Genomic DNA, 15,100 nt, shown 5'->3' on the forward strand with positions numbered 1-15,100 from the left:
TATTTCTCTTACATTGTTGAGGTGAGCTTCTTGTCGAGTTTGAAAGAAGAATTCTATGAAGGTGATAATAAGACATGCTATTATCCCAGCCAGAAGAATATAAAATAATCCACTAACTTGAAACAATGTCAGGGAACCATAGTAATTTTCCTGTACAAAACAGTGCAAATATCAAAGCAGATATACTGTTAAAAACTTAGATTTTACTTGTATTTTTTATAAGTACTAATATTCAGATAGTACATGCTTTAGTTTTAAATCATGACACTTATAATAAAATACAAATCAGGCAGGTGTTCAAACTGTTAATACTATTAGTACTTCTAGTTTTGGTAAAATGGTCGTAACTTCCAAACTAAGTATTCCAAGTGTATTCTAATACAATATGATTTCAGTAAGCTATACAGAAATATACAACTCTTCTAACAACTGGTACTTTTGAAATATAAATCATCCAAATGTATTAGGAGATAAGTAGAAGCTGACTTGGGAGTCATATGGTGGACTGAGGTGTTACCACAAAAGATTGATACTGTCACTAATATAGGAAGATGTTTTATTATCCCAGGGTTTCTCAAAGTTGGTCATCTTTATCTGTGTTGTCCCAGTTGAATACTTGTTCAAAATGTGTGATTGTATTTCATGATCTAGGTGCTGCTCTGGTAACATAACTGGACCAAAAAGCCCCCTTTTTAATCATTCATATAAAGAAGAGTGGAGTGAAATTATAGTAATGGAGCTCCAAGGATTAGATCTTGATGTAACAGAATTAATGGGAAGAAGCTCACAGTGCAAGTTGATTGTGACCTATTTTGAAAAAAATTAAATGTCTGATGATCCATACTTAAAAATAGTAATAATTTACTTAATCAGATTAGAACTATCTCTGTTTAAGTGTCAAGAAAGGAATAGATCAAAACCAATGAACACCACAGAAACTTAGAACCAAACAAGAGATAAATATTAAGATGAAACATTTCCAGTTAGAGGGCCCTCTACAACATACCAAATATAGACAAGGAAATAAGACCCTAGTAGATTGAGAGACTGCCACAAAAAAAGGCTTGTAAAGAAACTTATCTCTAAAGGTGTGGAGGATAGGTTCACTAATTGGATAGAATACTGGTTGGATGGAAGAAAGCAGAGAGTTGTTACAAATGGAGTTCAGTGAAACTGGATTAAAGTTGCAAGTGGTATATCGCAAGTTTCAGTCTTAGGACTAAGGATATAATTTCATTGTACAGGTCATTGGTTAGGCTACATTTGAAATATTGTATCCAATCTTGGGCTCTTTACCTTAGGAAAGACATTGAATTGTTGGAAAGGATTTACTAGAATGGTGCCTGGTATGGAGGGGTTGTAATATGAGGCTGAAATCTCTTAAATATTTTTCGTTTGGAAAAAAAACAAAAGGTGGGAGAAGAATGTGATTAAGATTATAAAGGGAACTGATAGCTTTGATGCATCATCTTTTTTCATATTATTAGTCAAGATGGATCAACAGATCTCATGTTGTCCTAAAATATTTTGTTATGTTAAACTGGGTGAGGCATCCTTCATCATTGTCAAAACAAACTTATGCCAGACCTGCCAGGCAGAAACAAAGACATCTTCTCAAAGTACAAGGGATCTAAAACCCATGATAAGAAAATAAAGATCAAAGGGCAGCCACTGTTGTAGAATGTTAGCAGAGTAAACCCAGCTGCTGTTGCTAGCCATTGTTTTATAAAAGCAATGAAGGAAAACCAATTGCTGTTGGTAGCCATTGTTGTATAACAGTTATGAAGGAAACCCAGCTCCTGTTGGTAGCCATTGTTGTAAGATATCTAACAGTGATACTACAGGAAGGAGAACAAAATCTGTCAGATACAGTCAGCAAAGTCGGACAAAATCCTAGGTCGTCCTCTCAGCTCTAGTTTTTCATGTTCCATTGCTGTTCTTGTTAAATACAAGAAAACTCTGATTGTATAATAAACACTTCTTCCTCAAAAAGAAAATATCCAGAAAATTCAAAAGTGATTTCAACAACAGTTATACAAAAAAACAATACCAGTATAGACCACACTATGTTCATTTTTAATAATATATCTAGTATAGTTACACTTACTAATTTAGTTTATTAGGTTTTATTAAGTACACATAGATATTAAAATCTGGACACCAAATATTAATTTTCATGAAATTATATTAACATATAAGACTTTCATATGTTTTACTATATTTAGGCTCTTGAAAGATGTGACTTTATAAAAGGTTCACTTAAATACATATTTGTCACACATGGTCAGTATTAGGGGAGTGGGCTGTATACCACAAAAGTTTCACTGGCCCACCTAAGTTCATTCTCCTTACACTAGTGTAAAATATGATGTGGATTTTATAGTGACCCTCCAATGGAAAGGAACACAAGTTATGTCTGCCATTACACTATTTTCTCAATGAATAAAAAGTGTTTTCCACGACTGTTTAATTTGTATTTTTCAGAAGCATCCAGTTTTTAAGTATAGCATAAAGTGGTCATTTGACAGAAGTTCCATTTTCCTAGATAAGTAAAAATAACTTACATCCATGAGAAACTAGTGGTACAAAGTCAGCAAGAAAGGTCAAACTGACCACTATTTACAGTTTCATTATAAATTTCATATGCCATTTTTAGTCACTTTTGTGAAATTTTTCATACTAGACTGATTAGTTAAAAAACAATAAAGCAACTAACATTTTGAAACTAGATTGCTGGGATTTTTTATAGAGAAAAAAACAAATAGGAGGGGAGGAATGATGGTACAATATTTTCTTTCTTTCCTATAACTGGTTTCAGATTTCCAAAAGCTTTGTTAAGTTTGTATTTTGTCCTTATTGAGCCAATACTTGGGTACACTTTACCAACTTTTTCTATCAACTACATTCTAAAAGTAGATAAACAGATAATACCATGTTTATTTCTCCCACAAACAGATGTTGGATTGAAAAGAATGTATGCAATACTGAAACCAGTTTCCATTTAAATTTTTTCTGTTAGCATGCATTTAAACTTTATTGTGAAGTATGTTTTCACATTTCTTAGTTCACCACTTGAAATGTCTTACTGGTTTCACCGAGAGAGAAACATTACAGCACAAGATGCTAAGTACCTATTTATGTAATTAGTACACTTACTTTAAAGCTTCTTCTTTTAATAGTAGTAGCACATTCAGATCGGCCTTCCCACCACTTTTGATAAAGACGTGCCAACTCACCAGTTTCTTGAAATGACAATACAGCTATGTCTACATTGTGTCTAAAAGAATAATTTGATTTGTAAAAGCATTCAGGCAATCACAATGTTATAATTCCTTGGTATACTGAAACTAGAGTGAGCATCAGACATTTGAGAGTGTGGTAAACTGGAATTATCCATAACTCATCTTATTGTAAAACGCCAATAACCATTTTATTTTGCATACCATTAGAGATATAGTTGTTAAAACCAAACGTTCATATTTCATTCAAAGCTTTTTCTAAAACTACAACAGTCAAATATAGTGTAGAATTCCAAGTAAAAATATTCAAAAACCTCATTGTGTTAGTATTTTTCATGTGCTTACATCAACGGAGATCCTAATGGAAGAGCAACAGCAAAAGGTTTCTGATCAAGTTCCCCTGGAATTACCATTGTATCACACGGCTTGTGATGAGAAACATATTCAAGTGTGGAGGACTCAGTCAAGAAAACATAACTTCCTTCCCCCTGTCTTACTCTATCTATTCCTTCATCTATTGTATTGGTTGTCATATCAGGATTCTTCACGAAGTATTCATGCATCCTTTCTATTAACGGTAGTTTGGAATTCTGAAATACAAGAAATTAACTGGATCATTACAGAAATTCATTGTAAGCATAACATAACATGAAAATGATAATATAGGAAATAACTCGGTAGAAGTGATTATTCACAGATAAATCATACCACTTTCATGCTAATATGAAAGTCATCAAATAAATACTAAAAACATGAATAAGACGAATGTCTAATTAGTACACAAGTTGGCACACTAGTACTAAAACATGAACAAGACTTCAATTTCTTTCTGTAAAATAAGTTTGCACATTAGTTCTAAAAATAAGACATGAATTTCTTGTTCGTAAACATTTTGATACATTAGTACTGAAACCATGAACAAGAATTGAAATTCTTATTTCTAAACATAATCACATATATTACTTACATGACATTATATATATATATATATATATATATTCACCCACTACTTCACTATATATACATATATATATATATATGTATAGTAATCACCAACATTACTTACTCAACTTTACATACATGTATACACACACACACACACGTACATAATCACCAACATTACTTGCTCGACTTTACATACATATACACTGCTGGCCAAAATCTTAAGGCCAATGAACATAAAGAAAAATTATGCATTTCGCATTGTTAGACTCAACTATTTATTTGAGTAGATTTCGAAAGATGAAAATAAGAAAAAGGAAAACAAAAATACTTTTTCAGCATTTAATAGGGAAAATGTGAACACTATGAAATTAACCTAAATATTAGCTAATCAAAAATTTAAGATCATACTGAAACGAAGCATTAATCAGTAAACACGTAACGAAATTTTGTCATTTGTGTTTAAGCATTAAGCGTTGTCAACATCTCCCACTGACGTCTGTGTTACATTGGGTAAAACCATGGCAAAGGCTAAAACGTTGACAGAGTTTAAAACATGGCAGAATTCTCGAGCTGCAAAAGCAAGGTCTCTCTCAACGTGCCATTGCTGGTGAGATTGGGCATAGTAGAACTGCTGTTGAAAATTTCGTAAAAGACCCTGAAGAATAAGGAACGAGAATTTCAACTGGTCGGCCCAAGAAAATTTTGCCAGCGTTGAGCAGGCGGTATTTCGACGGGTCGTCTGGCAAGACGTCAGCTGAACGTCAAACCAGATTATGGCCCTCACGGATGCAGAATGCAGCTCAAGAACAAGAGAAAGGCTTTAAAAACCGTAAACATCTTCAAAGGCCACGCCTCCTTCCACACCATGGAACAACTCAGTTAAACTCTGTTGAGAAGCACCAAACATGGGACGTAGAAAAGTGGAAGAAGGTTTTGTTCTCTGATAAGAAAACAATTTAACCTGGACGGTCCAGATGGCTTTCAACGTTACTGGCATGATAAGAATATTCCACCGGAGACATTTTCTACACGACACAGTGGAGAAGGTTCCATCATGATCTGGGGTGCTTTTTCCTTCCATGGAACAATGGAGCTTCAAGTTATACAAAGACGTCAAACAGCAGCTGGCTACATTGGCATGTTGGAGAGGGGATGCTTATTGACTGAAGGTCCCTGCTTGTGTGGAAATGACTGGATCTTTCAGCAGGACAACACTGCAATCCACAATGTCCGCAGGACAAAGGACTTTTTCATGGCGAATAACGTGATTCTTTTGGACCATCTAGTGTGTTCGCCCGAACTGAACCCCATTGAAAATGTTTGGGGGTGGATGGCAAAGGAAGTCTATAGAAATGGACGTCAATTCCAAACAGTGCATGATCTTCGTGAAACCATCTTCACCACTTGGAATAACATTCCAGACAGCCTTCTGCAAACGCTTATATCTACCATGCCAAAGCGAATGTTTACAATTATTCGCAATGACAGCCATGCAACTCACTACTGAGACCTCTTGTTGGGCATTTCCTACCCTGTTTAGGACTTCTTTTTGGTATGGTCTTAAACTTTTGACCAGCTAGTATTTAGGCTAATTTGAAAGAGTTCACATTTTCCCTATTAATAGCTAAAAAAGTTTTTTATTTTTATTTTCCCTTTTATTATTTTCATCTTTCGAAGCTCTACTCAAATAATTGGTTGAGTCTAACAACGCAAAATGCATACTGTTTCTTTATGCTCATTGGCCTTAAGATTTTGGCCAGCAGTATGTATATATACATAATCATCTATATTACTTTTTTATGTATAAATATGTTTCATGTTGATGTAAACTGCACCATATTTTTAAATCAGCAACCACAATGACATGATATTGCCCACCTTAAAAAAATGATAATGTTGAACCCGACTCTAAGATTCCAACATTGGGATATCCTTCAGTTACGGTTTCCTGAAATAGAGAATCAATACCTTCCTTGAAAAATCTTTACATTCAGAAAAAAGGTATCTTTCTTAAAAGTTACCATAAAACTGAAGTTTATTTTCTATTACCCAAGAAACATGTATTGTAGTTACAATATGTCTTGTGAAACCTGGCAACAGACAGATTAAAAATGGTAAGAGTTAGCATGGTTGAATTCTGTCTGGTGAAACCTTGCATCAGACATATTAATAACAGTAAAAGTTAAGATGGTTAAAGTCTGTCTAGTAAAACCTGGCATCAGACAGATTAATAACAGTAAGAGTTAGCATGGCTAAAGCATGTTTAGTGAAACCTGGTATCAGCCAGGTTAATAACAGTAAGAGTTAGCATGATTAAAGTCTGTCTAGTGAAACATGACATCAGGTATATTCATAACAGTTAGAGTTAACATGGTTAAAGTCTGTCTAGTGAAACGTGGCATCAGACAGATTAATAATAGTAAAGGTTAACACGGTTAAAGTCTGTCTATTGAATCCTGGCATGAGATAGATTAATAACAATAAGTGTTCTTTGTAATTCTTGCTTGATGTCATTTTATTTTCGGATAGGATGTAACTGAATTCTGCAGCACAAAAGAATATACGTGTAAAATGGTTGAAAATAAACATATTTTCATTACTAACTCTTATTGTTTTATTGTAATTTATGTACGTTATTACATTATTGTAATATGGTTGAAATTAAACATATTTTGTCATTTTTCGTAACCTAATTCAAGACCTTTAAATATATTTAACAATAAGAGTTAGTAACGAAAATATTAAATGTTACACATACTCTATAAATGGCAAATCAACACACGTTGATCATAATAATTAAAAATATATAATATACTTAATTTCTACAGATAGTAATGAGATACTTTTACTTTACTTATACAAACACACACTATCTGGTAATAAAAAACATTGATCTAAACAATTTACAAAACACATCAATTTGTGGTTATACTTGTGGTAAAATGTCACTATAAAATTGAATGTATTTTTAACAAATTACTTTTTTCTAGAGGGGTTGATATGTATTCAAAGTCAGAGAAATTTTGTTGAATTTTAGTCACAATATTTAACATAAACAATGGAGTTCAGTCCTCATCTAATGTTTTAGTTACAAACCCTAAATACCACTTACTTACAGTCTGTTTTACAATAGTTGTGGTGTTAAAAATAACGTACCTGAACTGTTTATATAGAGTGACAACTAGTAGCTATTTTATTTTAGTTGTAAATAAATGTTTATGATTTCCTTTTATATAACATTTTTAATGTACTTTGCACTCAGATCTTTGTTAAACTTTTGCCATAATTTTTCAAACATATATTGTAATTTAAAAATCAGTAAAACAAATTATTTAAGTACTAACTTGCTAAACAACACTGAATAGAATATACACATAACACAAGAATAAATTCTACTTACATGTAAGATATCATGAATGGAATGCATATACGGAGTATCACGTCCAGTAATAATACCCGTTCTAAGTTGCTGTGCAAGAAAATATGTAGAGATACTGGCTATGTACACCACCACTAAGATGAATGTAAAGAACCACCAGATGGAGTGGACAATTCGTGTTGACACAGATCTGTCAAAAAAAAAAAAGTATAATTTTCTGTATAAACCCTTATTGTTAAGAAATTGTAAAAAAATGTTGATTTTTTTCAGTTGATTGGTCAATACTAACAACTTTTATAATATGATTAAATATTATGATTCATCTAATGGCTACACTATAATTTGTGTATGAATTTTAGCTTACAAATTCCAATAACAAAATTGTTTGGTGTACAGGATCGATCATATTGTAGAATTAAGTTCCAGTGGAAGTTGTAGTGAAAATAACCAACTTCAGTGAGAAGTCACAAGGCCAAGTTTACTCTTGTATTCAACCCACTTACAGTTTAACCCCTCACCTCTAAAATAGACTTTTACTTTGATAGATAAACTTTTAAATACCATACACATACATTATTGTTCATTTTATAAAAAATTCATACATCCTTTGAAGAAAATAAGAAGTGATCAAACACAATATATTAACTTCTATAAAAAATAAAAAAGAATGTGTTACCTGCAACACATAAAAAAAGTTCAAACACAGTTCATACGTAACAGTTTTTAGAAGACTTATTGAAATATACAGTCTTATTCTGTTTCACATAACAATATTTCACAAAAATTCTTATTACATATACTTTTAAGATGGCTTTTAAAATTCTCAGTGCTTAGCTTGGAAAAGAGTGAGTAGTTCAGAGTTCAACATTGCAAGGTTTTGTTCTAACAGTTTACATTTATTATGACTTACTTGGCACAGATTCCTGTGTTTCTGAAGAACAAAGAAGCTAGGGTAATCCATAAGCTAGTTGAAAAGGTAAAGCAAGGTTTCAATTTATTGGTTTCAAATGTTGATTTCTCAGGAGGAGTAGTGAAGTGACAGCTAATAAACAGCAAGATGCTCATACCAAAGTAGGCTAGACAAAGACATATCCATATCTCATATGAAAATGGTTGAAAAAAAAAGAAGGGAGACTCATGGGCCTTTGGCACTGGTTTCTTGGCCAACATGGCAATGCCTACTGTCATGAATGATTTGGTGAAATGGATAACTTGAGCCCTTTGAGATGTCACTGTCAGTGGTGCAATTACCATATCAACTTCCTGGAAAAATTAATTTCAACAACGACAAAAAAAAAACAAATTCAACAGTTTTAATAATATTAAAAATACTTAACTTATGAACCACAAAGTACCGTAAAATAAAGTTTGACAAAAGTTGACCAAATGACAAAAAAATGTAATTAATAACAAGAGTTTTCAAAGAATTAATCTCAAACCACTCAAGCTATATGGGAAGCTTGGTAAAGCATAATTAAACCTAATCAAAACAAGTACTGAACACTTTAACAAAAGATTCTATTAGTTCTTTCAAAGTGTGTACTATATGAAAAATCTTCTCATTTTAAAGGAACATCCTCAGTAAACCATCCATAAATCCTGAGAGAGCTTCACAACCATTTCGATAAGATATTTCATTTTAGTCTTATCTTATTAAAAACTATACATCATATATCCTTTAAATAGATTACTTTAAGTGAACAAGAAGCTCTAGACATGTACCATGTGTGTCTATACACAAATATATATAAACATTTTCTTTATCAGTCCTAACTGATATATACACAAATATATATAAACATTTTCTTTATCAGTCCTAACTGTCAAAGTGGACTCCATCAGCTTTTTAAATACCAATTTCCGAGTTATCTATGCACCAGCTTACATGTGAATCCAAAATAACATGAAATAAAAACTTAAAAATGTACCAATAATATCATTGATTCTTCTCAGTTCTGTAAAAGCATATTAAACAAATGCTTTTCTCATTATTATTAAATATAAATCTCACTAACCTATTTTCATATCACAACTTACCAAAAACTGTTGAATCATTAGATATGTGTTATGAACAATTACTTTTGTCATTCCAAATATCTTACAGATACATTTTTTTACCAAAAAGATTACTTGTAGATAGACTGCAAGGACATTAAAATGTTCCTTTACTTAAGTACTTATGTACATTAGAATTATTATGTTAACTCTAAAATCATGTTTGAAAATTATATAAAAAATGAAACATTGATGTTCCTACACATCATGTTTTAATCTTTCACCAGCACAAGTTAGTGAAATTACTGTAGCATTACTTAAATAGAATCTTGAAAACAGCATGTTAAAATAAAGTTTAACCCATGTATATTTATAACATTAACTAGTAAATAAGTCTACAACTTAAAATACTGTGATTACGTTATTTACTTTTACAGATTAGTAAAGGAATATTACCAAGCACACATTAAGCCATTTATCAGTGAATGTTAGTTTTGTTACTTAAAGCCATGGAAGTTAGAGAAATAAACCCATCATTAACTGGACTTACCTTTGTACTCTTCTTTTTACCAATTAATCAAAAAGAACTTGTCAAAAATAATAAAACATTACAATAATATGATCTCTGTAATATCATTCTAAATACATTTGTGTATAAACTATGATATATATCAAATTTAAGTTTCAGAAGTTCACCAAATAATTTTTTAGTAATTTTTACATTTAAATAGGTAAAGTAATTATAAGGTCAACATCAGTTTCATCATGCTTGCTAATTTGTTCCATCTATACGTATGTCATTCTGATATAGAAGGTATGTGAATGGTAATGACATTACTCACTAAAAATCCAACACACGTTTAGTTTCCTGCACATCAACTTCTAATTCTTAGTATCCTTATCCATAATAAAAATGGTGAGTTTGAATGCAAGACATTTCATTAAAGACAAACAAAAAGGAAACCTTTGTAAGTTTATATTTTTATGTTAATAGTTTTTTTACTTTTTTTAATGAGAAAAAAACTTATGAAAATACTAGTCCATTAAGGTCACAAAATATTCAGTACATATAATGTATTACATAAAAAACTGGAAAACAATAAAAATATCTTTCTAATAGGCAATATAGATAATATTATCTAATATTCATAACTACTTAAACAAGGAATACTCCTCAACAACCAAACTGGAATGCTTCTAAACAAACACTACAATGGAATAGTATTCTCAGTTTCACCAAATTTCAGTAGTATAATTGGGCGTGAATCAGGGATTGGACTGTCAGTGAGTTTGACATAGAAATATACTGAAGACAATCCAAATATAGTAAAATAAACTGTACTTCAAACAAACAATAATCAAGGTTTAAACAAATGTGTCCATTGACTGCCTTTAATGTAGCAAATTACTTTTTGTTAAATCCTAAACAAGCCCATTATATGGAAAGAAACATGTGAAAGATACCATTTAAGTACAGAAATTTGATCCAATAAAACCCCCCTATGAGCAACAGTACTTTTAAGTTGGACTTAAACATTATGTAAACATCTCAATATGTCATGTTCATACTTTGTCATGATAAAATCTAGCAACATTAAATGAAAATAAAAACTCTGTTTGAAGCATATTCACAACGTAAATAAATTCTTGTTAATAAAGCACTATAAAACGTTTTCTAGCTCAATCTGAATTTGGAATACATTATATTTTTTGCATTCTTAATACTTAAATGTCAAACTAGTTTTCTGTTACCACTTAAGATAACATGCATAAAAAATCTTTAATTCTATGTGAATAATACAATTGAAGTATGTAAACCTACCATTTGTTTCTTTCTTTCTTGTTTTACATGAACAACACATAGAGCAGCATATGTTTTAGTTTTTCCAAGAGTAAATCTTTGTTAACACATTTAAGGTATCATGTGCATCATACTTCATCCACATTTTTTACTTTCTAGCTTTACAAGTCTTAGTTTTATATGAATAATAACATTTAATATCACATAAAAACTTAGCTACTTTTTATCCAAACTGTATGGTCATGATGATGGAAGCAGCAACTGGTTTCTTAGACTGTGAGGTATGGCTATCAACAATAAGAGATAGAGCCTGTATGTTAGAAAATTGTATCTGCAGGATATTCTGAGCCATGGCCAAGTTGAAATGTCCTCAGTGGCACTCCTGATATATAGAATTGTTTGATCATTGTTGGGCCTAACATACTGTCATAAATGAGCCGTTAAATTCTCCATGTTTTCCTAGCATCATGAAATAAATAATGACTGGTGGAATATAATTTAGCTAAACGTTTTGTAGTCACTGCAGTATATATCAAAACATACTGAGACAATTACAATAGTCCACTTTAGAATACACTCACTATCCATGAATAGGGTGTCATCAATATAATGTATTATTATAGAAATCAATCCAATCCCTTCAGTTAGTATCAAAGACAAATACAGTAAAACAAAAACTACTCCACTGAATTCACAACTCCATTTATATTTAATGTTAAGAAGAAATATCATTCCATTTTTGTACATGAATAAGTTACACACATTTAAGTGTACTGTAGAAAATCTAGCGAGTGTCAGATTGTCTGCATTCCTAGCACTTCAACTTTTCATCTAGGTAGAGTAAATGGCTTGGGGGAAATGTCACATTAATGTCTTGTCATAAGAAATCACTCACTAGTTCAGAAAATAAGGACCACAATATTCTATCATCCAAGTTTAAATATTTAGCTGTACAGATGTTGACATTCTAGATGCTATATCTACCGACACCAGAAATCTTAAATGTAATAATCAAGTACCTATCATCCATTGTGCTACAGATATCTCTTGACAAAACTCTGGTCTAAAGCTCAGAAAGTAAGGATCAAAATACTCTTTCAGCCCCAATAAACTAATCATGTTAACTTCATGTTAATCAAGTGAAAATTACAAAATGTAGTGCATAAGTTGCACATAAAACATCACTTGGCAGCTCAGAAATTGGGGATAACCACTTATTTGGAGCCAATTACCATCTAAGATGTCATTAACTCAATCTATGTTTTCATCAATATCTCACCAGATTACTGCAGCTGTTAGGTACTGCTACTTTTCAAACAAACATTTGAGTCAGTCAAGCACTGACTGTTCCAAGTTCAACAATACAATGTCTCTCCCTGTTCCCATTCATTCCAAAAGTGAATAGACCTTCCTTGACCATACTCTTAAATGACGGGGAGAAATGAGCCTATCCTTACTTATGAAGGTAAGGGTTCTATTAACCAATAGATTTGGACTTAGAGTGCAAAAATTGGAGGGGAACATCTTCAGAGGAATTTAATTTTGATTTTATTTGTAAATAAAACAAATTTTCATCTTTTCCATCACATTACAATTTATTGTTGTTCTCATGTTGACAGATATTTTTCCTGGGGAATCATTCAAGAAGAAAGGGGTGCATCTAAAGTTATGTGTCTAGGGTGCCAGTTAACCTTAACATGCTCATGGTGTGAGTGTGGAATATCAGCCATCACCAGGCTATGTCCTTAACATTAGGGATAAAGTACAAAAGGCAGGAACCATTACATTTGAACAAGTGTTAAATCTCTTCTTCTAAGTCACAGCTACTAGAAGCAGCTCATCCACTGGCTCTGTCTGTAAAATCTCCATATTCCTAGCTGTGAACCTTTTACTGCCTCACAGATCACCATCTTCTGTGTTGTCTTCAAACAATATCATTTCTAGTCTATTTTTGATAATCACGTGCTGTCTCATTCAGTCTTGAACCCACTTACTACCAATCATTCTTGTTCATTCATGGCTTCTGTCTTCATCAGTAATGAAAAAGAAGTCATGGTCCTTTGCAACATCTAAAAAAGTCTATCATCCAGAAAAGAACTTCTTGTAAACCCAACACCACTTCTTAAAAAAAACTCACACCTAAGTGTTTAATTCTTTCTCCCAACCAAAGATTATTTGACTTGTGTAAAACATCAATTTCACCACCCAAGTTAACGATGGTAACACTTACTACAAAGCAAGGATGTGTTAACAATCTATACCAGGGGTAGCCAAACTTGCTTAACATAAGAGCCACATATGATGAACTTCAGATATCTGAGAGCCGGAAGATGTGAACAAATATTACACACGTTTCTATTGTTACAAGAACATTTTGCTACATAAATTTTATATAAATATTAAGGAATACATGTATGTAATAATATTTATTCATGTATGTAATTTTTAAACTGTCAATTTGTATTAGTTTCAATAATCACAAAGTGCATATGTGTAAACCAAATGTTTTCAAAATCCTGGCTGACTATTGTTTTAACTATATTGAGAATATTTAATATGGTGGTGAACTATGAAATATGCAAATTTGCATTTCATTAACATTAATTGAGACTGCTAAAAATAAAAATAAAAGTGATAAAAACAGATACTTTTAATGATATTTATTTGTCATAGTAAATACCTGGTCAAAATATGGAGGAAAATATGTAAAACAATAAAATTACAGATATTTTAATCAGATACCACCTTATATACTTTTAGTGTTATCATAATGTTTTTCTGACACAAACAGATATTGATACAATTATCAGGCTATTTACTGCTAGAAGTCTTGTGAGTTTCCATTTTGGTTGTAAGTCGTTGAAATTCTGCCTGATGTCTTGTCAAGGCTGTGATTAATTGTGATGCAAAAAGAAGCTCAGCCAGCCAAACATTATATGTCAAAGAGCCACATGTCGCTCGCGAGCCGCTAGCATATTTCTGCTAGCCAAACATTATATGTCAAAGAGCCACATGTGGCTCGCGAGCCGCTAGCATATTTCTGCCAGCCAAACATTATATGTCAAAGAGCCACTCATTAGCATATTTCAGCTAGCCAAACATTATATGTGAGTCAGCTAGCATATTTCTGCTAGCCAAACATTATATGTCAAAGAGCCACAGCCACATAGCATATTTCATGAACATTATATGTCAGCCACATGTGGCTCAGCCAGCACTAACATATTTATGCCAGCCAAACAAAGAGCCACATGCTCATGAGCTAGCATATTTCTGCTAGCCAAACATTATATGTCAAAAGCCACATGTCGCTTCAGCATATTTCTGCTAGCCAAACATTATATCAAAGAGCCACACATGCTAGCATATTTCTGCTAGCCAAACATTATATGTCAAAGATACATGTCGCATGAGCAGCATATTTCTGCTAGCCAAACATTATATGTCAAAGAGCCACATGTGTTTCATGAGCGTAGCATAGCATATTTCTGCATTATATGTCAAAGAGCCATATGTCAAAGCTAGCATATTTCTGCCTCAAACATTATATGTCAAGAGCCACGTATGTTGCTAGCATATTTCTGCCAGCCAAACATTATATGTCAAAGAGCCACATGTCGCTCGCGAGCCGCTATCATATTTCTGCCAGCCAAACATTATATGTCAAAGAGCCACATGTCGCTCGCGAGCCTTGGTTTGGCCACCCCTGATCTATACCATGAAAAAAGTATTTGTAAAAAA

General features: G+C 32.3%; 1 protein-coding gene across 1 annotated transcript in view; it reads right to left on the reverse strand.

Moving 5' to 3' along the window:
• Window positions 1–15,100, reverse strand: part of LOC143245503 (glutamate receptor-like) — a 59,461-nt gene that overhangs the window by 3,466 nt on the left and 40,895 nt on the right. The window contains exons 10-15 of the mRNA XM_076491865.1: window positions 8,474–8,826; window positions 7,585–7,753; window positions 6,070–6,132; window positions 3,585–3,829; window positions 3,157–3,277; window positions 13–150 (exon numbers count right to left, since the gene is read on the reverse strand). Of these exons, the coding sequence (XP_076347980.1) occupies window positions 13–150; window positions 3,157–3,277; window positions 3,585–3,829; window positions 6,070–6,132; window positions 7,585–7,753; window positions 8,474–8,826 (1,089 nt within the window). The remainder of the gene's footprint in view (window positions 1–12; window positions 151–3,156; window positions 3,278–3,584; window positions 3,830–6,069; window positions 6,133–7,584; window positions 7,754–8,473; window positions 8,827–15,100) is intronic.

The sequence above is a fragment of the Tachypleus tridentatus genome, chromosome 2 (assembly GCF_004210375.1).
Source record: "Tachypleus tridentatus isolate NWPU-2018 chromosome 2, ASM421037v1, whole genome shotgun sequence".
NCBI classification, from domain to species: Eukaryota; Metazoa; Arthropoda; class Merostomata; order Xiphosura; family Limulidae; genus Tachypleus; species Tachypleus tridentatus.